Raw genomic sequence first — 24413 nt, forward strand, 5'->3', positions numbered from 1 at the left:
TTTTGTTCTTTATTGTTTCTGTGCACTTCTATACAACAGAACGCAGTCACTCACATAGACTCCTGTTTAGCCCCTCTGCATACAGAGTCAGTTAATTAACACTTTAATTGATAGATTAAAATATTGTGCAAAACATATAACTAACACATCACAAAGCCAACATCATAGGCCTTGGTGGCAGTCTCATTAGAAAGACTGAAGACTCAATGAACTATGGCAAATGGCGAGAGGAAAGACTGTTCAGATGTGGCTTAGAACTCATGAGAGCCAGGTTTAATTCCAGGATCCATCACAGACTTCTTGTGTGATGTTGGGCAAGTCACTCAGGCCCACATCCTCAAAGAAATATAAGCATCCAACATCCATTTAAATTATTAGGAGGTAGGCACCTAAATACCTTTGAGGATCCCTAACAGTCATTGATTTATTTGGAGTTAGATACCTAAATACCTTTGGGGATCTGTGTTTAGTCTCTTTTGAAAAGCTCCTATCTATAAAATTAGGTCTTTCTTGCCACAGAGATGTTATGTGGAAGAATACATGAAGAGTTGTGAGGTGTTGTGATGTTTATTATATATCAATATGCATGCTTATCTATTGCCACCTTAAAATTCCAATCCTGAAGTTGCATGCACAGGCTTAATTTTAAGCCAGGAATACAATGGTTAAAGTTAAGCATGCATTTAGGACTGGGGCCAGAGTAGTAGAGTACAGGATAAATAACTGTAATTAGAGAATCATCAGGAACAAATCTATCAATCAATTAAATAAATAAGTCCCTGTTACAAAAAGTCCATCAATAAGATACCACAGAGACAGGGGGAAAATTTTCTCTCTTTTTTTTTTTTTTTTTTTCAGATCAGTATAATCTGGAATTCTTGGCATATCAAGCAAACACACCAAATAGTATATTAAACACACACCTACAGAGAAACTAGAGCACATTACTAAAATTCTGGAAGTAAAGATGTTTCAGAAGTATCAAAGTCTAAGTCTGTGGGCTTCCAGCATCAGAACACTGATATTTTTTAATCTTATATTGAGACAGAAATGATTGATTTTAACATTTCATAACCATGTTTTATGGTTCATCATATCAACTAAATATTTTCATAAAAGACTTGTTCTGTTTCTTTTAAAAATATATATTTTACCAATAAAATAATATTTTCTTCACTTTGTGTTATAATTAATCAAAAACTTGGACCCAAAAAGGAATTGGACATTTATATGAATGATGAGAACATCAACACTTGCCTTAGATGGAATAACAAAAATTATAAGTGGTATTAAACCTCATGGTGAGGAAGCATTTCCCGTCTGGGCAGGTTATTCCTCTGCAGGGAGAGTGTTGGCCCCTTTTTCTGACCACTATCAACCAGGGTACTGGATTAGGTGAACCATTGGAACAACAATTCCAATGTTCCTTTACAAAAATAAAACAAACTAGTGAATGTATTCATATGGTCATGGGGTGGCTGGGTTGTTGGGAGATGGGCTACAATTAATCTGTTTTTGTTAACCTTAGTAAAATTATTTATAGTACCATTATGTGCACAATGTGCTACATCCTATCCATGTTCAGGTGACAGTAAGAGCTGGAGCTTTAAGAAAAACACCTACTATCTCACAACTCATGATAGAATCATGAAAGTTGTCAATGCTATGTTTACTCAGGCTGTGTGTGGGACAGGGTGAATTTCACCCTTGTTGAGCTCATAGGGAAATTTGTTTCCTGATAAATAGAATACATTTTGCTAAAATCAGATCCTTAAACCTTTTTCCTTTCCTCATAAACTATGGACTACCTGTCAGGCATCTTAGCCTGGATGGACATGAAAAGCCAGATGTTTAAACATTTTGCTGCCCTTGGACATTATGTGAAAAGATACTTCTGTGGCTCTCTAGCCAGACCAGATCAATGCAGGGGCACCAGAACAGGGAGGCCAGGGGCCCATGGCCCTCCCACTTTTCACCATGGGACCCTGACCCCTTACCCTCCTCTTCCCCCTGAGACCCCACCCCCTGGCCAGGCCAGCAGCTGGTGGAGCTCCACCCAGGAGCTCGGGCAGTTGTGGCACGCGCCAGCTCCCCAGAGCTGCCTGTGCAGCTTTTACCATTGCCGGGCTGCAGCTCCAGGCCCTGCCCCTTGGCCAGAGCTGGGTTGGGGTAAGAGCTGTGCAGGCAGCTGTAGAGAGCCTGGGTCCCTCCACCTGCCCTGGGCTGGGGGCCCGAGGGGTGGGGACAAGGGCTGGGGGCTGCTTTTGGCCCCACCCAACTCCAATGGAGCAGGACAGGCTCCCCAGCCCCACTCTGGCTTCAGACTTGGCTGGGGGTGGGACCTCCAGGGGAAAAAGAGGGGCCTCAGGGGAAGAGGAGGGGGCACAGGTGGGGTCTTGCGGGGAGAAGAGGGGCCTCAGGGGAAGGGGTGGGGCAGAAGCCCCTGGCCCTTCCACTTTTGGGAAGGCTCCGCCAGCCCTGGATCAATGTTTTTCCCACTTAGGAAGCTCGGTGATTGCAACTTGAAGTTACATCCCACATCTTTCCAAGGAGGGCTGCTCTGCATGTCTACACTTAGAAGCTGTACTGATACAGCTGTGCTGCTGTAAGAGCGCTCATGTAGCTGTGTTATCCCGACAGGAGAGAGCTCTCCCCTCGACATAATAAAACCAGCTCAACGAGTGGCAGTAGCTATGTTGGCGGGAGAGCATCTGTGCACGAGTGCTTATGCTATCAAAACTTATGGTGCTCAACAGGGTGTTTTTTGCTGACATAAGTGCTAGTGTAGACATGGCCTTAGACTTATCACTGCTTGAGACTGCTGACAATCCTTTCCTCATCTGCCTATTGAGTTTCTTACCTGTTATACTTTTTATGCAAAACCTTCCATTTTAATTTCCATTTTGCACCAACACAGTTTTCTTCTGTGACAATAACAGAAACAAATGGAAACAACTATTTGCATATTCAGCTAACAATATACTGTAGAAAAGCTGCTATGCAGAGGGTGGCATGAATGCGTCTATTTCTGTGCCGAATACTGTACCTCATTAAGAATGCTGGAGGGTCACAATGGTTCATCCCTATTCTAGGACATACAAAAGTACATTCATGGCACAGAATTAAAGGTGCACCTCTGTGATGGGATGTTCAGATCTTTCAGTGCCCTCAGGAAGGAATCCTGGAATTCTATCCCTATTGTGCCCTTAATGAAAGACCCCACTACATCAAACAGCAGCCTGGGCTTTTATGCATTCATTCCCAGAAAGGGTTCAGGGTCAGCTGAGGGAGGCACCTCCAGCTGAGAGTGAATTAAGTACAGCTGACTCTAATTAGCACCTCAAGAGGAGGCTGGGATGGAAAGAGAAATGCTAGGGTTTATAATGACCAGCAGTTAGGAAAAGAAGTAAAAGAACTAACTTTGTTGGGTTTGTCCTTTCCCAGTTGGAGTTTATTGTACATAGGCTGGAGGAAAAAATGTAGGTAGACAGTATTATAATTTTAATACTTTGGTTAAAGTAAAAGATGTTTGTCCTCTAACAATTGGAGATCAAACTAAGTTTATTTTAAAAGGCCAATGCTAGGGCTTGTAGGGATGTGGTGGTGGCGGCGGCTAGGTCTTGTAGGGTTATACATATAAACTATATGTTTATACAACTATACATATAAAATGGTGTCTAAATTAGCTGTTACCACTCAAGAAAGAGATCTCAGAGTCATTGTGGATAGTTCTCTGAAAACATCCACTCAAAGTTCAGCAGCAGTCAAAAAAAGTGAACAGAATCTTGGGAATCATTAAGAAAAGGATAGATAATATGACAGAAAGTATCATATTGCCTCTATATAAATCCGTGGTACACCCACATTTTGAATACTGCGTGCAGATGTGTTCACCCCATCTCAAAAAAAAATTGGGAATGTTCAGAAAAGGGTAACAAAAATTATAAGGGGTATGGAACGGTTGCCATATGAGGAGAGATTAATAAGACTGGGAGGTTTCAGCTTGGAAAAAAGATGATTAAGAGGGGATATGATAGAGGTCTATAAAATCATGACTGGTGTGGAGAGAGTAAATAAGGAAGTGTTATTTACTGCTTCTCATAACACAAGAACTAGGGGCCACCAAATGAAATTAATAGGCACTAGGTTTAAAACAAACAAAAGGAAGTATTTTTTCACACAACTTGTGGAACTCCTTGCCAGAGGATGTTATGAAGGCCAAGACTATAACAGGGTTCAAAAAAGAACTAGGTACATTCATGGAGGATAGGTCCATCAATGGCTATTTGCCAGGATGGGCAGGAATGGTGCCCCAGCCTCTGTTTGCCAGAAGTTGTGAATGGGCTACAAAGAATGGACCACTTGATGATTACCTGTTCTGTTCATTCCCTCTGGGGCACCTGGCATTGGCCACTGTCAGAAGACGGTATATTGGGCTAGATGACCTTTGGTCTGACCCAGTATGGCTGTTCTTATGTTCTAACGGCTATGCGGGTGGCTTTTTGCTGTTTGAAAATGTGGATGTGATATATATGAACATGCATTAATAGGCTGGGGAAATGAAACACAAGACTGCTGCTTCAATGCATCAGTGTGCAGGATTATTGTATGTTTCAATACCTTTCCTAGTTAAGTGAAATGTAAAAGAGGGAAAGACTAGAGAGACAATGGACTAAAAGCATTCTTGTATATACCTAAAATCACAAAGGAAGTAAGCATGCTGGCTTTGCTATTTTAACTTTCTTAATTGCATTATGTAAGCTAAAAGTAGCACTACAGGCAATGGAAAACATTTGTGAAGTTGTGTAGTAAACACACACACAATTCTGCAAGCAGCATAATGCCCAAAAATTGCACCTAGGGGATCGAAAATGGTAGTAGACAGCCCACTTTGAATATAACTTCTAAACAGAACTAAAGTCTTGTTTATCTGAACAATTATTTTATTTTTATTATAGCTCACAGACCTATAGTAAGGAAGTGTTATTAGAACAACTGACAGACTTAACTATTCTGTAGTTCAGAGGTGCTGACTTCTGCTGGCTCCAGTGGGTGCTTGGCCCCACCCCACCTCCACCCCTGCCCTGCCCCCTCTCAAACCCCTTCCCAAATCCCTGTCCCGGCTCCACCTCTTCCCTGAGAGCGCCGCGTTCCCGCTCCCTCCCAGAGCTTGTTACGTCGTGAAACAGCTGGTTTGCAGCAGCAAGCGCTGGGAGGAGAAGCGGGGACGCAGCGTGCTCAGGGGAGGAGGTGGAGGTGAGCTGGGGTGGGGCAGGGAGCATGGTTGCTGGTGGGTGCAGAGCACCCACCAATTTTTCCCTGTCTGTGCTCCAGCCCTGGAGCACCCACAGAGTAGCTGTTTTCTTCATGCTATTAATTTCCCCTTTCCAGACATCATTAGTCCACTTCAGATTTTTGCATTAGCCTCATACATTAGAACACAATCATTTTAAAATAAATTTATTTTGGGAAATGGACCCTAAACTAGTGATTAACTATGCTGCTTTAATATTTTATGGTTCAACCAAAACCGTGTGCACTTACAAGTAAAGCTACTAAATAATCTTATTATCTATATGTGTAGAGCTGTGCTCTTTCATAGGCTTTGAGCACTGATCCCAAATATATTTTTACAGTTAAGATTCCCCCACAAACTAAACCACAGAGCCTTAAAGAGCTCTTGTTTGAAGAGGTGGGAGAGGAAACATTTAAAGCCTGTTGGTTACCAGCTTTCTAAGTAAGGCATGGTAGTTCATTTAAAATCTTTACGTGGGTACTACTTATGACTTTGCAATTAGTTGTCTTGAACAATCCCACTACTGGATGTTGAGAAATACTAAAAATGCTCTTTGTACTTGTTTTCTTTGCATGTGTGCTTACAGACTTAAAAGACAACTGAGCAAAAAGTAATGTTAATACTCTTCACTTATACAGGGTTTATAATCCAAATGGATGTGAAAGTTAGATATGCACAGAAGTACTGAGATGCAACCCCCTCTGGGGTGGAGGGCAGCAACCAACCAATGCATAACTTGTGGCACAAGAGTGGGGCGTAAGACATTTTACAGGAAAAAAAACCTTAAGGGCAAACCATACTCTTACAGGTGCTGTGGGGGCTTTAATGCTCATATACAGCAGACAAGACCAAAAGACCATGTCTCGCCAAACTAAATATTTGATTGATTTATTGGGAAAGGATGAAGGGCTGGGTCAACTCTGCTGGGCTAGGAACCTGTAATCCCGGGAAATGTGATCTGAAGCTTCAAGTTACCAATCTGATTTCTCTGATTTGGTAACTTTAAAATATGCAGTACAAATTAAATAAAAGGTATAATAATGGTCATGTTTGTATAGACTCCATCATTGCCTTTTGATATATAGCTAAATTAATGAACTTACAGATCAGGAGAAGCATGAAAAGAGGAACTAAGAAAACAAAATGTTTAGGTCCTGATTTCTTGTGTTGTCACTTATGTGTAAAATGATACCAAATCAGAATGACAGTATTTTTACACTCTGCACTAGTGTGAATAACAGAAGATGCATGGGGTGGAAAATCAATCCCTCAGTGCCTTTTATAGCCAATGCAAGTAAACCAAATGTAAAATAGCTTCTGCCTTTGGGATGTGATTGTCCTCTCCCGTGTCTGAGAATAGAAAGCAGAGCCATCCTTACCTACTAGGTGCATTTGTATTCTCAGGTTCTTACTTTAACTATGTTAGCATATTTCTTTTTCTCACTTACACCTCTGCATACCCACAAGCTCACTGTGACACAACGAGTACCTTTATATTAAGACCCAGGATTCCTGAATCCCTTTTGTGGGTGCGTGACCTTTGCCAAGTCACTTCACCTCTCTGTGCTTTGCTTTCTCCTTCTATAAAACAGAAATAATAAATAATTATGCCTTACAAAAACAGGATAAGCACTTCAGGTGAAAAACGCTGTTTAAGTGCTAAATAGTGTATTATACAAATCGCCTATGCATTCAGAAAAGGTATTTGTCAGGGTTCCCTCCCCACTCTGAACTCTAGGGTACAGATGTGGGGACCCACATGAAAGAACCCCTAAGCTTATTTCTATCAGCTTAGGTTAAAACTTCCCCAAGGCACAAATTCTTTGCTCTTGGATGGTACGCTGCCACCACCAAGTGATTTAACAAAGAATCAGGGAAAGGACCACTTGTAGTTCCTATTCCCCCAAAATATCCCCCTCAAGCCCTTACACCCCCTTTCCTGGGGAGGCTTGAGAATAATATCCTAACCAATTGGTTACAAAGTGATCACAGACCCAAACCCCTGGGTCTTAGGACAATACAGAAATCAGTCAGGTTCTTAAAAGAAGGCTTTTATTTTTTAAAAAAAGAAAAAAATCACCTCTGTAAAATCAGGATGGAAAATAACTTTACAGGTAACAAAAGATTAAAAAAAACACAACAGAACTTCTTCTAGGCTTAGTTCAAAGTTACAAAACACAGGAATAAACCTCCCTCCAGCAAAGGAAAAATTCACAAGCAGAACAAAAGATAATCTAACATGCCTTGCCTGGCTTTTACTTACAATTTTTGTAATATGAGAGACTTTTAGGATGGTCTACAGGAGAAGGAGTTTTCTGACCTGATGCTTCTCTGCTTCCCAAGAGAACACACCAAAACAAAGCCTCCCCACCCCAAGATTTGGAAGTATCTTCTTTCCCCATTGGTCCTTTTGGTCAGGTGCCAACCAGGTTATTTGAGCTTCTTAACCCCTTACAGGTAAGGAGGAATTCTAGGCTACCCTTAGCTGTATGGTTATGACAGTATTTAATACATAAAGGCAGGGCATTGAGACCTTTTGCTCAGTCTTTGGATGCAAGATCAAGTGAGGAGTCCCAGAATTATTTTGGAAGCTGTTCCTCACAACATAGTCTGCAATCCCTACACAGGAAAACTGCATGTGTGGGGGGTGGGAATTCCATTATTTGTTAAATTGTTATCTTTGGACAGGGACTGTCAGGATGTTTATACAACAGCTAGCAAATAGGGCCTTGATCTGGTCACTCTGTAGGCAAAACCACAATGTGAATGCTTAATAAGATCATTGAACAATACATTGTACCTCACTAATAGTAAATGTTGTGATGCATTCAATTTTAAAATCTTACTCAGTTTCACTATAAACAATATGCCAGATTGTAATCATTCCATGGAAAGTACTATACAAATGCAAATATTAACAAATTGTGAAGTATTTCATGAGTGTTTACCTCATAAGAGATAGGAAGTAAGCCCATTTTACAGAGGGTGAATGGCGAGTCACAGAAATATGACTTAGAGTTGTGATTCCACAATAGACACCTCTCCCACTCTAGTGACTCTCTACTGATTTAACTGAAATCCTAAGGACAATCTCCGAGTAGGTTCCCTTGTACATTCCTCTTAACTTAATAAGATAGTATTGACAACTCAATGATCAGTAGACTTTTGGCTACAGAATAATCTGTATAGCAAGAGTGGGAATAGTTTAATCAAAACATAGAAAATGTACACTATTATTCCTGGGATATGTTCTGTGATATTAACAAACAACAACAACAACAAAAAAGTTCAACATTAAGCTGGAAAAGCATTGAATGGAGATGGAGAAATTCTGGTGAGGATAGCTTTTATAAAAGAGACTCAAAGAAGGGGTGGGGACAGACATACCTGTTCAGTTGACAAATGTGAGAAGTGGAAAATCTCAACATCAACATTTATTGTCTGCTGCACTACAGTACTTACTGATTCTGACTTATCTGCTACCAACTGTAGGGCACAGAAAATTTCCCAAAGGGTACTTAGGTGTTACATTAATTTTAAGTGGAAGCATGGGTTAGGATTCAGGTGGTTACATCTTAGAATCATAGAATGTCAGGGTTGGAAGGGACTTCAGGAGGTCATCTAGTCCAACCCCCTGCTCAAAGCAGGACCGATCCCCAATTAAATCATCCCAGCCAGGGCTTTGTCAAGCCTGACCTTAAAAACTTCTAAGGAAGGAGATTATGCATTGCTATAAATGTAAAAATAATATATTTTACCAGAAGGTTATAAAATACAGTGAAAGGAAGGTGGCCTGGTGGTTGGACTTCAACTGCCAGTGCTTGGAATGTTGGGATCAGAAGGTTCCATGGCAGTTGGAATTTGGCAGTTGAGTTCAACTGCCTGTGCTGGAATATTAGAATTTGCAACCCCTTGTCCCCAGTCTGCAGTGCCAGATTGGATTTGAAAGTGAGGAAAATATCTGGATGTTTAATGAGGGGATTAATTTGACCCAGTAAGTCTAGAATAGGGAATGTAAAAGAGTGACGTAATGAAGATTTATGGTACATCTACGTTGCACAAATCTTACTGCACTGTGTAGCATACAGACACTACACATGCCCCCCCCCGCACTGATATAAATAGCAGTGTAGACAGTGAAGCACTACTTAAAGACAGGCCTAAACCTTGTTGGCATATACTCTACGTGGCTCTCTACACCCTTAAGCAGTACCTCCCCCATTACACTGCTGTGTTTAGCAGAGTTGTATCCTGCTGCTGGAATCTTTCCCCACTGCAGGGAAATGCACTGGGGAGTGGTTGAGGAAAGGCTCCAGAAGCTTGCCACTGCCATCTGTAGCTACACACCACAGTAGGTGTGTCTACACTGCAATTAAAATTGTGGCTGGCTGCTGCCAACTGGCTCAGGATAAGGGGCTGTTTAATTTTGAAGTAGACATTTGGACTGGGCTGAAGCCCAGTCTCTAGGACCCTGTGAGCACTGTCACCTCTAAGCTGTCCGCACGCGCATAGATATTAAACCCCACGCAGACGGCAAAACACTGCACGCACTCTGGCTTTTTTTTTTTTTTTTTGCTTTGGCAGCAGCACAGAAGAAATTTTTTGCGCACATGGCCTGTTGAAAATTAGAGGGAACATTGCCTGTGAGGTTAGAGGGTCCCAAAGCCCAGGCTTGGGGAGCCCTGAACCTCTACACTTCAATTAAACAGCCCCTGAGCCTGAGCCCAGCAAGCCTCAGTCAGCTGGCACAGGCCAGCTATGGGTTTTTAACTGCAGTGTAGGCATACCAAAGTAGACAGTTTGCTCTTCACTGCATCGTGTACGCTCCCCATAGCCTATATGCTGCTGCCAGGGGTGTGCAGTATAGACATAACCTTAGGGTCATTTAAGCACTCGGTAGTAAACAAAATAAGCCATAAATAAATCAGAGGACAAGGACAACCCACCTAATTCCCCTGCCAAGCTCATCTCTGCAGCTCTAGGGCCACCACTTTCCGACAAAGCGGGTATTCACCCCCGAAAGCTTATATTCCATTACGTCTGTTAGTCTATAAGGTGCCACAGGACTCTGCCACTTTTACAGATCCCGACTAACATGGCTACCCCTCTGACACTTTCACAAGCGGCTACTGACTGGATGCCCAACTTGAGCCACTTTAAGCCTGACTTTTTTTTTTTCTCCCAGAGCTCTCAAAACTCCACTTGAAGATGATGGAGAGACAGGTGAGCAGCAGCCCTGTTCAACTTAAAATATCTTGAACCTGACTTTCAGACAAACCAAGGAACCCAAAGTCAGTGACACACACACACACACACACACACACATAAACAAACTTCCTTGGGCTGGGTAGGGAGGGAGCGAGGGGCTCCAGCCCAGGTTACCGTGAGGAGAAGGAGGGAGGCCGTGGGGGACTGACGGGCAGGGGCTCCAGCCCAGGCTACCCCGAGAGGGAGGGAGGGAATAATAGAGGCGCTAGCCTGACTGGAAGGGGGACAGGGGAGGACCAGCCCCTCAGTCGGCGCTGACTTAGCCGCAAGGCCCGGCCCCTGGGAGTGGGAAGGGAACTAGTAGGACCTACATCGCCCGGCGCCGCGCCGCGCCGCTCCCCTCACGCGGAGGGCGGGGCAGCCCGCATCCGGCAGGAAGGGTTAGGAGTCGGGGCTACGCCATCGAGGCGTGTGCGCGGCGCCCAGTGAGGCGAGGCAGGGCAGCGGCTGGCGCGTGGGCTCGCGGAGCTGCGGCAGGGGTCGGAGCGGAGCTGGGGCCGGGGGGTGCTAGGTGCAGCTGCTGGCCTATCTCTGCAGCCGGAAGGAAAGGAAGGAAGTAGCAGCAGCAGCAAGAGGAGGAGGCGGCGCCTCGGGATTAGCAGCCGGGCCAGGCGCCCTCTCTTCACTCCTCTCCTCCCCCGCTCCGCTGCGAGCCGCCGCGGCCGGAGACCATGAGCCTGAACGAGCACTCGATGCAGGCACTGTCCTGGCGGAAGCTCTACCTGAGCCGGGCCAAGCTGAAAGCCTCCAGCCGCACCTCCGCATTGCTCTCGGGGTTCGCGATGGTGAGCGCTCCCCTCCTTCCCGCCTGCTGGGCAGGCGCCGGCCGCCGCGCTCTTCTGGGGGAGCGGGGGCAGGTTACAGGTAACCCGGGGGACAGCAGTGCCGCTGAGTCGGCCCAGCGTACCGTACCCTGCAGGGCGGCCAGCTAACTCTTGGCTCTGGTGCCCCCAGTGGGTTTATATTCCCCTCTGTACCGTAAATACCGCCTGTGCCCGCCCTTTGTGTTATCAGGAGCTAAATCTATTAGGATGCGCCGTTTACTTGTTCCTGGACGACGTGTGATGTGTCTGCCTCGCCCTCTCTGCGGACCCGGTCCCCATCGCGTTCTCCTCGCATTCCCCAGATAAATCACTGGCTGGGTGTCTGGTCCCCCATTTAAATGGGACGTCTTGGCTCAGGTGCTTCCACCTCCAATGAGTTTGGGAGAATTGAACCCTGAACTGTCAGCACCAGCCTGTGGCTCGCTCCCTGGCTGAAGTTAAGCTGGAGGGGGAAGAATTTAGTCTTTTGTTCATGAAGCAGGAGGTGGTTTGGAGGATGATTCAAACGGTCTAGAAGGATTTGCACAGCAAATGTTGCATATCACCATTTTTTATTTTGTGATTTATACACTGGCTTCTTCCATAACCTACTTTCTTCCATCTTTGGTTTACTAACACTGTCCAAAATGTGTAATTATTTTGCTCCTGGGTTTTATTATTCTGCTGGTTGGCTTACTGACTGCTTTGTCTTCCTTGCCATTGATCCAAAAGTGAGCACATCTCTGGAGTATATTATTTCCAGGTACAGTAGCTTCTCCCAGAATGGGTTCATTATAACCAGAATATAATCCATGTGTTCCAGTGCATTGAAATAATTCAGGACTTCCATTCCACTTCACTGTAAACTTGGGATTCTGCATATTGTAGACTGGGACAACATTGAACATATCTTGTATCTTACAAAAATAAAGCAGTTTTCCATAAACAATTTCTCCACAAAATCTTGCCTGCATTTTTTCAGGCTGATTTTTGAAGAAAAATGAGTTATTTACATACATGCTTTGAACTGGCTTTTTTTTAATGCCACCTTGTTCATTTTCACATGCAATGTTAGTATTAATTGCTTTACCACTGCTCTTCATTATCAGGTTATGGCCCTGAAATTATATAAACAACTTCTACTCCTGTTGTTGGCAGTGGCAGTTAAGGGCACAGTGCTGAGTACAGAATCAGGCTCTTGGACAATGCATCATCACTGTACTTAACTTAGGCTGTGTCTGCACAGCTGCAGTACTTCAGCTACACTGCTGTAGCATTGACACTTATTACCACAATGGAAAGGTTCTTTTCCATTGCTGTGTAGTAAATCCACCCCCTCAAGAGCTGGTAGGTAGGTCCTTAGAATAACTCTTCTGTCAACCTAGGATGTCTGTGCTGGGGTTTAGATCAACTAAGCAGTGTAGCTAGGGTTGACCTAGGCCTAGTCTACACCTAAAGCTTAAGGCCCCAATCCTTTGGACTTACACATGTTCTTAACTTTACACATGTGAGTAGTCCCATTGACTATACCACTGTTTCAGGACTACTAATGTGCATAAACTTAAGAGCATGAGTAAGTCCTTGGAGGCTTGAAGATCATGTATCTTTAGGTCCAGCTTATAGGCATCTTCTCCTACAATCATGTACAGTAAGTCTCCCATCCTCTAATTTGTTGCATGGATTGCTGTGCCCCATGTGGATTCCTGTTGATTTCATGGGGGTTCTGAGCTAGTGCAAAAGTCTTACCGCACACAGCAAATTGTACCAGAATCTTTCTATTTTTGATGTTTTTGCTAGAGCCCATTTCCTCTGTGTGGTTTTAAATTCATTTGGATTCACTGGATAGTATTAGAGTGCTGTCATTCAAGAAGTGGAAAAACTGCTAAATGATTTTTAAATCTGTTAAATAGCCCTAATACCTACTTCACGGCTCTCAAATAAGAAACACAACCGCATTTGCTTTATCTTATTTCATTATAAAGGAAAACTTCAGTGTAAAAATAGTACTTCTGTATCCAGTATTTTCACCACTGTTACATGTAATGCCTAAGGTTGTTAAAACTGAAAGAGACTATCTCTTTCTCTATGTTCATTTTCAGCCATTTGATAGAATTTTGTGTATAATCAATTTTGCTGCTTCCTCAGTCAGTTTCACTGATTGTGTGGTTCTTTCACATAGCTACAGGGAATAGAAAAATATTTAAAACACGCACACTGTGAGACTCAAGGGCAGATGTAGTGTCTAAGTCTACTTCCTAAATAATAAAAACCTGACTAGAACTAAATTTGACTGTCCCTTTAACTGCCCATTATGCTGGTCATACGGGTTTCCAGTTGTACTCCTGAATCTTATTTTTAGGAAAACCATGGCTTTTTAAATAGTAAGAAATTATTAGGGGTATGGAACAGCTTCCATATGAGGAGAGGTTAATAAGACTGGGACTTTTCAGCCTGGAAAAGAGATGATACAGGTCTATAAAATCATGACTGGTGTGGAGAAAGTAAATAAGGAAGAGTTATTTACTCCTTCTCATAAAACAAGAACTAGAGGTCACCAAATGAAATTAATATGCAGCAGGTTTAAAACAAACAAAATGAGTTTTTTTTTCACACGACTTGTGGAACATCTTGCCAGAGGATGTTGTGATGGCCAAGACTATAACCAGGTTCAAAAAAGAACTAGATAAATTCATGGAGGATAGGTCCATCAGTGGCTATTAGCCAGGATGGACAGGGATGGTGTCCCTAGCCTCTGTTTGCCAAAAACTGGGAATGGGCGACAGGGGATGGATCACTTGATGATTATCTGTTCTGTTCATTCCCTCTGGGGCACCTGGTATTGGCCACTCTCGGATGACAGGATGTGGGGCTAGATGGACCTTTGGTCTGACCCAGTATGGTTGTTCTTATGTAAGAATCTATATCATCAATATTTTTTTTCTCTTCTGAGGTGTATGCATGCATTTTATATATGTAATAAAAAATCCTGACCCTCAAAAGTTCTGGGGATGAGCTCCTCGGTAACACGGGAGATTTCTGTGGCCTGCTGGACTCCATTACAAACCATTTTTAACGCTGCAAAAGTTGTTTAATTGTGGAGGTTTTCTGTGTATATTTTTAGAAATGTCTTCTTTAATTTTTCTTCAGCACACAGTTTTGAAACAGCATTCTCACTTTCAGTGCCTTTTTTTTTTTTTTAATTAGAATGTGTTCTTTTGGGCTGGAAACCTTCAGCTATCCTTAATTGGTGTAGGAACCAGACCTCTAAAACCCTGTATTTAGAAGTGTGTTGCATTTTCCAACACTGCTGAGAAAAGGGCAGACCATCTGCCTTTGACATGAGTACTATATTAGATTGTAAACCATGAAATTGCTTTTATTTCAAATAATAACATAACTCAAATTTGATATCAAAACAGAACAAAGTGACTACTGTAAAACAACCTCCTGACGGTCAAATAAATGTCACTGTCATACTTCAATGGCTAAAAACAGAATGCAACTCTTTAGTGGCATTGGTAGACAGGCATCCATTTGACTGACAGGCAACTGTGCTCAGAATAGCAGTTAGTTCTCCATTGAGTACCATGCATCAGGCTGGTAGTTAAGCACAATTACACTGCAGTGTATTCTACTAAACACCCATTCTGATGAGACCGAGTAGTTTATCGTGGCAATTTCCTGCATCCATATTTTATTTTAAAAGTGGTAGGTGATAATGAGAAAAAGAGCTTTACTTTCTATTGTCTTCTAGTTTGTATGTTGTTAAAATTTAAAGGATTTAATATTGCAGATTAAATGACTTTTTTTAGAGCTGAAAGAAAATCTGTGTTAATTAACACCAATACTACTTGTTTTCATCATTAGCTCACTAGCACAGTTCTACTTTTATCCATTAATTGCTGTATTAAGTTAACTATATGGAGTGAATGTAATTATATACAATATGGACTACTAAAAGTGACTCTTGGATATAAAGGGGTGATGGCCTTAAGTCTCATTCCTTCTCTGACAATGACTTCTTTGACAGTGTATGATGTCCTGGAGTTGCAGACTACTGGTTTTAGTTACCATAGTAACTAGTATCAGTGGTAACTCTGAAACTCTAGGGCAAACTCACTTGTGAATTAGCAGAGTCCAGTTACTCAGTAGTGGGAAATGTTGAATCTGAATAGCCATTGCATTTTAACTTTTGGGAAGTTGCCCCTCTCAAAATCTAGTAAGTTGCCATTGGGAATCAACCTTTGACTCCATTGCTTTGCTGCTACAGGGTTTGTTTATATCATGACATAATGTGCCTCTACGAGTGTATGATTTTTAAAGCGTACTACAGTGTTGCATGCTGATAGATCCATGTAGACCCTGCTGGTGCATTTTAACATAGTGCTGTTTGAAAAAATACAATGTTGAAGTGTACTAGGGAACCTTTAGTGCACACCAGCCAGGTCTATGTGGACCAATTAATGCATAACAATTTAGCATGATTTAGATATCACACCCCTGCAAAGCACATAACCCCACCATGTAAACAATCCCATAGAGTAGTCCTCTAATTGGGACACCCTAATCTCCCTATTAAGAGAAAAGGCCACTTTAAAAAGAAAGGGGGGAGAGAGAGAAATACAAATGCTTCTCACTGCATTTAATCTTCTAATCCAGGGGTCAGCACTCTTCGGCACGCAGCCCATCAGGGTAATCCGCTGGCGGACTGTGAGACATTTTGTTTTTGTTGCCTGTCCGCAGGCACAGCCCCCCGCAGCTCCCTGTGGCTGTGGTTCGCTTTTCCCAGGCTAAAGTGTAGGGGCTAAACTTTGCTTTCATTTACGTCCATGCAACCCCACTAGCTCCAGTAAGATTGCACAGGTATAAGTGCAGAGACAATTCGGCCTCCAGCATTAGACTGTTACACCCCTAAAGCACTTTTTAACCATGGATCTGTGTTTTTTTTTAAAAAGCAGTTAAGTATAATTACCTCCACTTTTGGAGTGGAGGGAAATGGGCACAGAGAGGCTAAATGACATGCCCAAAGTTACACAGTGAATCAGTAGGAGGAGTCAAGAATAGAATTTGGGTCTTCTGACTCTCATTCCCATGCCTTATACACTGGACCACACTACTTTGCTAAACATACCTTAATTCTTTAGCACTAACTGACTGTATGTTCACTATGCTAAATTCATACATGTGTGGTCAAGTAGCAACTATTAGATTGATGATAATGAATGGCAAACTGGCACCCAGGAATAAATTTTAATAAAACAGCTAGCCTGATTAATTGGGATGTGTTTAATCAAATGGAGTGTGTACTAATGTAAATGTAGTTCGAGGGTCAATTACGTATATACAAATGAAAATTTGCAAATGCTCAAGTCAGGTTTCAAATTCCATGTATCTGCAGTGATGGTTGCTGAAAGCCTTTTTTATATTAACATCATTCTGTGTTGATGTTACCTGTCCTGACCTGTAATGTGTGTACTCATTTGAGAGAAATGTACACTCGGTTCTGATATTTGCAGACTGTAATTTAGTAACTGCATCACTGAAGTAGGCCTAAGGATTTAGCTAGTCTAGCATCCCTTGTCACACAGTGCCCAGTACCAGTCTGATGACTTGGGGAACCTATTTACAATTTATGAATTCTGGTTGATATGAAGTTATAAAAATTGCTGTATCATGAATGCCTGTCTGTGTGTATCCACCATTGCATCCAGGTACAGTGGTGTATCATCAGAATGCAGCAACCATCTATTCAGGGTGAGGCATCTTGGGACAATGGGTTTCTCTTCTCTTGTCCGCAGCAGTGGAGAGAATGGAAATTCTCCAAGCAGGACAAAGATGAAGGCAACAGAGCAGGAGGATATAAAAGGATTTACTGGGGGAAGGTGCAGAGAGATTCATAGATAGGCAGGGGATGGATCAGACAAGATCAGAGAAGGCAAGCTGGGGGCATAAAGACTCCATGTTTCAGAACCCAAGCCATGCACTGCAAACAGAAGGAGCTCAGCTGGCACCAGGCAATGCTGATCTCTTCCAAAGAGTGCCCTGCAGTGATGAGGAAACTGAGGCAGGGACATGAATACAGAGCTTATTATTTTTATGGAGATCTGTGTTTCTTGTGCTATTAAATAGAGCAGTGGTGGTTCAGAATCATGTACAAAGTCTGTGTGTATGTCAAGCACTTACATCTATCACGTGTGCCCTTGAAGAGGTAAACCAAAATGCTCTCTCTTATAGAGTTCTGGGTGAGGGTGCGTTTAAGCTATGGGGGTGAGTCTAATGGGCCAGCACTGGTTCCAGGGACAGGGGGCTGCACGGTCTGAACTCTCAGTTGTGAGGACTAGATTAAAAATCTGCACGCTGAGAATGTGCCCAGAGGCCCTAAAATAGGGACAGTGCCTGGGCTCCTTTCAGATGCTGGAGTCTTAAAACACAGGATTCAGCAGCTGGGTCACCTCACAATGGTCTGGTGTGTGGGCCAAGAGGGGACACTCAAGTGGATCTGTGACATACAGATTTTTAAGAGGAAGTCTTTGGGGCTTGGAGACTTGCAGTTGGGGCAGCATTATGATTTGCAGAGCCAACAAATGAGCAAAGCCCCAGGTTGCTGGAAGTGGTGAGTTAGGTTGTAAGTTGCAGTGTCTGCACAGGGTCCTTAAAAAGAGCAAGAGTAACCAAGCAGTTAATTACATTGACTGGTCTAACAGAGAACCTGTTAGGTTCTGACCTTGTCCGCACTAGAGAAATTTTGCAAAAATTACCCATCATTGTTTATACTGTTTTTCACCTCCATTTGTGTTGGCAGTATTAGGAGCCTTAGTGTAGGCAGTTTGCTGGCATTTAAAATACAATGTCAATTAGATTTGCTTTGAGTGGTATTTAGAAGCAGGGTATCTAGCAGCAGGGATGCTAAAGCAGCATATCTTCTAATACCAGCATTCCAACAGTTGTATCAATGGGATTTTTTTTTTTTTTAAGTAAAATTCTCAAGTTCAGAACGGGCTTTAGGGACTGAATTTTAAGCTAGTCTGTGTCTGTTCTGCTGCATTCTGCTGTTACTATGATACAACAATGGAAAGGAACGTTAACTAGTATTTTGTGCATTTGACTTATGTGAACTAAATCAAGACAGCTAATATCTGTGTATCAGTTTCTCACTTGTAAAATGCCATAATAGCTACCTCACAGGGTATTGTGAGGATTATTTTTTCTAAAGTGCTTTGAGATCCTTGAGTTAAAGATATATTACAAGTGCAAGTAGTAGTCTAATCAGGGCTGCCAAGGGGTTGGTGTTCTGACTCAGCTTAGATGGGTATGAGCTTGGATGTGACACTACTTCAAATTGAAGGCCCTTCAGATGGGAAAGGATTACTAAATCTGATTAGACAAAATTAAATATATATTTTTACTTTTAGTCACTTAGCAACCTGTGGTGGTTTAACTGGATGTAGGCAGGGCTTTGGAGCTGTGCTCCGGCTCCGCTCCAGCTCCAGCCAAAAACCTGCAGCTCCACTGCTCCAGAGCTGCTCCACGGGCTCCGCTCCAAATCCCTGGATGTAGGAGAGTTCTGCACACCTATCTGGCTGCTAGAGCCAAAACTAAGAGTCAGGTATTGCTGTAGGAGGGATGCTTGAGCCAGAGATAGGTAAGAAGGATAATGGTACTGCTATACCTAGGAATTGTAATGTGCCACATGGTTTATATGTATATCAGCCACTTAGTTAAATTTGTTTTTAAGAACTGTTTAATCTCTCTGCATTGTTTCTAATTTCCTCTTAAAAATCCTGAGAATTTTCACGGTTAACTTTCTTCATCTTTGTCAAATATGTTACCATGTACTGCGTTTCCAATGTAACAGGTCATTCTAGCTCAGCTTTTTATTGTGGATGCTGGAGAGTGTTACTGCTACATAGTAACGGTCAACATTGCATTTTGTTGTTGTTCCAAAACGAAGAAGGCTGTTCATTAAAGACACAGTCAGGTTAAAAGTATGTAAATATTAAAAACAATAATCTGATGCTGGTGTTACTATTCTTTAGTATATTTAAACTGAAAGAAACTTTAATCTGACCCTTCACTTACATGGTTTGTTTAAGTCTTACATTTCACTCTGCTTGGACAATAAAAATAGGCTGATCGAATATCACATCTTAAATTGTTTCGTTGTCAGGTGATCATGCACTGGTATAATGTGATGGTATTTGAGTTGCACATACTATGGGGGAATTCGTTAAATCCAAACAGTTGTTGAAATAAAAAACAACATGAATGTCTGTTAGGTTCTGTAAAGCTACCTTAGCATAAATTGTGAATTTAAATTATTGTAACAGGAAGATTTATGTGGTTCTTTATACTGAAGGACATTCCTTACTGGACAAAGTCATTGACCCTCTTAGATGGATCCAGTTGTACAAACTGTGGCTGTATTGTCATCTAGCTGACTAGTATACAAGCTTCCAAATACAGAGTGCTGCAAGAGAAACATCCGCTCTTGCCTCTGAAGTGTGGCAAATATATCTTTCTGAATACTCCATCAGAGTTTTTGTTTATAACTCTGACGTCACCCAACAAAGGTGTATTATCAAAATGCTCTATCAGGATCCTGGCCCCACTGCTATAGGTGCTGTATGAACACATAGGAAGACATTGTCCATGACCCATAAAGATTACAAGCTAATTCTAAAGCCTTTCTTTACAATAAGCTCTTATTAAGAGGTAATTGTTAGTTTTAAGTATACTTCTCTCATTTTATTAATAAAATAATCCTCAACTGCTGTATTTCAGTGAGTTGTAGTAATATACTGTGGAATTAATTCTGTCCCCCCTTCTACAGTCCACTTACACTGCTCCAGCGTTAAGAGGGCAGAACACAACCCTTGGGAATATCCCTTATATAAAATGGCTCTTCTGCTGGCATAGGGTTGGCAGAGCAACCATGTGTTGCCCTTTTGCACAGCCCTGGCCTAGGGACGTAATGGGCTGAGGAATGGGAGGTGGATGGAGTGCTCTGTGTTCCAGCTATTCTGGACCATAGAACAGTGTCTAGATGGCCATTCAAGACTGTCATAATTTAGAGCAGGCCCAGAATTTGGATGCTGCAAAGGGTGGTGTTTAGCCATTGTTGGGGTGGGGATGCAACACACACTCTCACTCTCACTCTCTCTCTCATATGCAAAGGGCAAGAAACAACCTGGCCCCCCCTTGCACAGTTTATCTACAGAACAAAATTGATTAATTTATGCTACCTTTTCAAGATGTATCTAATCTAATTATAGTTGTGTTTAATTTTGTGGCCAAGACTACCAAACAAAATGGGGTTTAATAATCCCTGTGTATTAGTTCTCTACTAACAGTGCCACTATCAAGTATTAAAGATTTCTGCTATCCTCAAACTTGATGTAGTAATAAACCTCTTGAAGACAGGATTCTAGGCTAGATGAATAAATGATCTATTTCAGTGTATTGTTTCTTGTGTTTTAAAGTAATTAGTAATGGATTCAGGGGACTCTGACTGGTTATCCTTTCAATTTCTAATGAACATGCTTATGTCCCTTGGCTTCCCTGTACTGTCAGGAGGCTTTGTATGAGCTCCTTACAATAAGTCTCACTGAATGGTATAGATACTAGTCAGGAAGACTGGCTCAGTCTTTTTTTTTTTTTTTTTTTTTTAATCATCATTTTTTTCTGTTTTAAGTGTTTCTCTCCATGAGAATGAGTAGCACAGTCATGAAGACTGATAGAGATAGAATCAGTACAGCTGTCCTTGAACATGAAAACTGGCAGGGGTGGGGGGAAATCCTATATACAATATTTTTGTAAACTTTTTTTTGTTTGCAGCCCTAGACGTGAAATAGCTGGGTGCTGAAAGTTGGAATTTGGAATGGAAATTTGTAAAGATATTAGGTGTTCCAGCACTGACTAGAGCAATTTTTAAGTCTCTTTTCCAGAGGTTTTAGGATTCAATTGTATCTGAGCTCCTACATTCCTAAATCCTTTTTTGAAAATGATAGTCTCCTAAATCAGTTAGGCATTGTGGTGCTGAGTGCAGCAACACTTAAATATCCTTTAAAAATGTGCACCTTAATCTACTTCTTGCTTGAACATGTATAATAGGCAGAAAGAGATCACAAAGAACGGCAGAAGAAGACTGGGAAAGGAGGGGGGAGATGAGAGCAGTCTTATTTGTTGGGTTGCACTTGCATTGACAATTCTACATTCAGTTTTATTAATGTAGCGATTAGTGCCTCAAGTAATATCCCACTTAGAGGCTGACATTAGATCTGTAGGAGGGACTTTCCATATTATAAGAAATTAGTAATGTTACTAGCTTCATGGGGGGGAGAAATGTGAGATTTCGATCTTAATAGCCTAATCCAGTTTTTCCCTAAACTATTGAAAGTTGCAGAGTTTAAATATAGGAAATCTAGTAATGAGTCATTTAGTTTAATAGCTCCATTGGCTCCTTACCCTTCTGCTCCATCACTCTCGGTTGAATCATAGATGGGAATGCTAGTGACAGCAATTGTTATGTGAGATCTAGTCTGGGCCAGTGGAAAATCTGGAAATCACTTGGAAATCAGATTCTGCACCCATGACCACTTCACCATCACCATTTTCGCATTATGGGATCCACTGCAACTTGACTGTAAACTTGAGGAGTGCAGTCCAACTCTTTCTGGAGAAATGGCTGTGTGTAGGTGATAGCAACCATAGGAGAAGTTGGGTGGGTGAAGAACACAACACAGCTTTTGATTTTTGTAGCCAGCTGAAATCTAATGTGGTCTTGGGTGGTGGTGGTGTAGTTGCAAAGCTGTCTCTGTGCTCCATGCAGACAGCACCTGTCATGTTAAACTCAAGGAGACAGTCTTTTAATTAGAAAAGGAGTACTTGTGGCACCTTAGAGACTAACCAATTTATTTGAGCATAAGCTTTCGTGAGCTACAGCTCACTTCATCGGATGCATACTGTGGAAAGTTTAGAAGATCTTATTATATACTTATTATATACAAGTACTCCTTTTCTTTTTGCGAATACAGACTAACACGGCTGTTACTCTGAAACCAGTCTTTTAATTACACTTTAATGCTAGTATTTGATGTTAACTGTGGGAGAGGGAACACAAGTGGCCATTTGTTACTATGTCATACCACAGCATAAACTCCTGGCTACCAAAAATAGGAGTCCCTCTTTTTGGGGGTGGGGAAAAGGGGTCCTCTCTAAATAATACAGATACACTTGAGTTAGCAGGGGGAGTTTCTTTCTTTTCTGCTTTCTATAGAAAGTGGGGACCAGTGATTGTGGACAGGATCCAAAACTATGACTCAGTCAAAACCCTCTGGAAATAATATTTACTGCTCTCTTGTTAATATAAATGACAGCAAAAATCAGGTTCTCGCCCCCAGGCCCTTTGTTGAAGCCTTTCTGCTATATCGGGATGCTCTTAACAACTGAATCCCACAGGCAGGGGAGTGCTGGCAGTAGAGTTCACTGACTTGAACCTTTGCCCCCTATACCTAGAACTGATTTCTTTATTTTCCCCAAGGAGAGTTTACTTTTTTTAAATCTAAGGGAGTGTCTCTGATTAGCAATAGGACTCCCTCATTCCCAGTGGATGGCTTTTATATGGTGTGTGCGCAAGGCTTCAGTTTGTCCATTAGTATGCTTCTTTCTCACTCTGTCCAATCTATGCTCCATATTATTCTTTCTCTCACAGGATTTTTTCTCTTTATTCAAGCCTTTCCTCAAACATGCATCCAAAAACATTAGTCAGACTTCTGGCCCCCACTATATTTGGGTTCAAAATTAGTGAAAACAAATCCATCCCTAATAGTAAAAATGTTAAGTTTACAGTCCTTTGGCTTGTAAAACATAACAACAGTGCTGAAACTTGAAGCACAACACTAATTCATATGCTGCTACTCTTGTGAAACTGACAAAATGACATGCCAGGAAAGTTACTTCTCCCAAACTGCTGTAGACACATACCATAAGCAAGCTTCCTTTGCAGTTGTCCAAGTGATTGATCACTGCTCCTTATAAACTGGAGTGTTTGTTTGTTTATTTATTTATTTATTTATTGTTGCTGGTGGGAATGGGTTCATTAGCGCATCGCTGTTTCCCCCTTGCCAGTTGGTGGTGTGATGATATTGTCAGATGCACAAATAATGTAATTTCTGTCCAATAGCACTCAACAGTATGCAGTATTTGTAGCAGAAGCTGCTAGTTAGGCCTCTCTGTGCCAAACTGTGTGGTAATGTATAATGCTGCATGGTCCACAAGGAAATTACTTGGAATCATTCAAAGCTGTTAAACTGTAATTAGGGTGAGAATACAACTTCTTCTAGAGGGGAAAGTTGTTTAGTGTGTACAGTTTTGCTAGCAGTCAAGATTAGCCAAGACAGAAACATGGTTTAGCCTCCCTTCCTGTGTGAAATCTTTAAGTATTCAACTGAGGAGTTTCAAAAGAGCTGAAGGTAAAGTTCCCAAATCTCACTGAATTTTAATAAGATTTGGGTGCCTAACACTTCAGACTCTTGAAAAATCCCAACTCCAACTGTGTGGAACTCATTTAATTTTGTCCTTGGGTTGTAGTTCCATTGACTTCAATGGGCTTTGGACAAGCCCTAAATGCACATTAGTAAAAGGATCTGCAAAAATTCATTTTGAAATGGGCTTGAAGCATCTATTTACTTTTCAGAGTTAGTAAAAGGGAAAGGCAGGGAGGAAGTATTCTCTTGCTTCCTGCTTGTCAGCATTTGATGCTTATATCTAGTTTTACCACATTGCTTAAAAATGTAACTTCACACAGTAAACTTCCTTTTTGCTTAACAATACCTCTAGCCAAATCAACATACATCAACATTATTTTCTCTTCCTTTCTTCTCAGTCTCATGAGGTCCTTTCTGTTTCTGAAACCATGGAGAGTCTCTCTAGTCTTACTCCATTCTGTTTCCCATGTTGCCCGTTCCCTTCCCAAATTACCCTCTCTAAGTTCCATCAGCCCTTCTGTCTAGGGGAAAGATTGGACAAAAACCCCTTTTCCCCTTTTG

The 24413-nt window shown here is 41.9% G+C and overlaps 1 protein-coding gene across 3 annotated transcripts in view; it reads left to right on the forward strand.

Moving 5' to 3' along the window:
• Positions 1 to 10967: 10967 nt before the first annotated feature.
• LOC144275456 (calcium release-activated calcium channel protein 1) overlaps positions 10968 to 24413 on the forward strand; it is a 31958-nt gene continuing 18512 nt past the window's right edge. For all 3 annotated transcript variants that reach the window (XM_077834674.1, XM_077834672.1, XM_077834673.1), the window contains exon 1: positions 10968 to 11349. In XM_077834674.1, the coding sequence (XP_077690800.1) occupies positions 11236 to 11349 (114 nt within the window). In that variant the 5' untranslated portion in view covers positions 10968 to 11235. The remainder of the gene's footprint in view (positions 11350 to 24413) is intronic.

The sequence above is a fragment of the Eretmochelys imbricata genome, chromosome 15 (genome assembly GCF_965152235.1).
Source record: "Eretmochelys imbricata isolate rEreImb1 chromosome 15, rEreImb1.hap1, whole genome shotgun sequence".
Lineage (NCBI taxonomy): Eukaryota > Metazoa > Chordata > Testudines > Cheloniidae > Eretmochelys > Eretmochelys imbricata.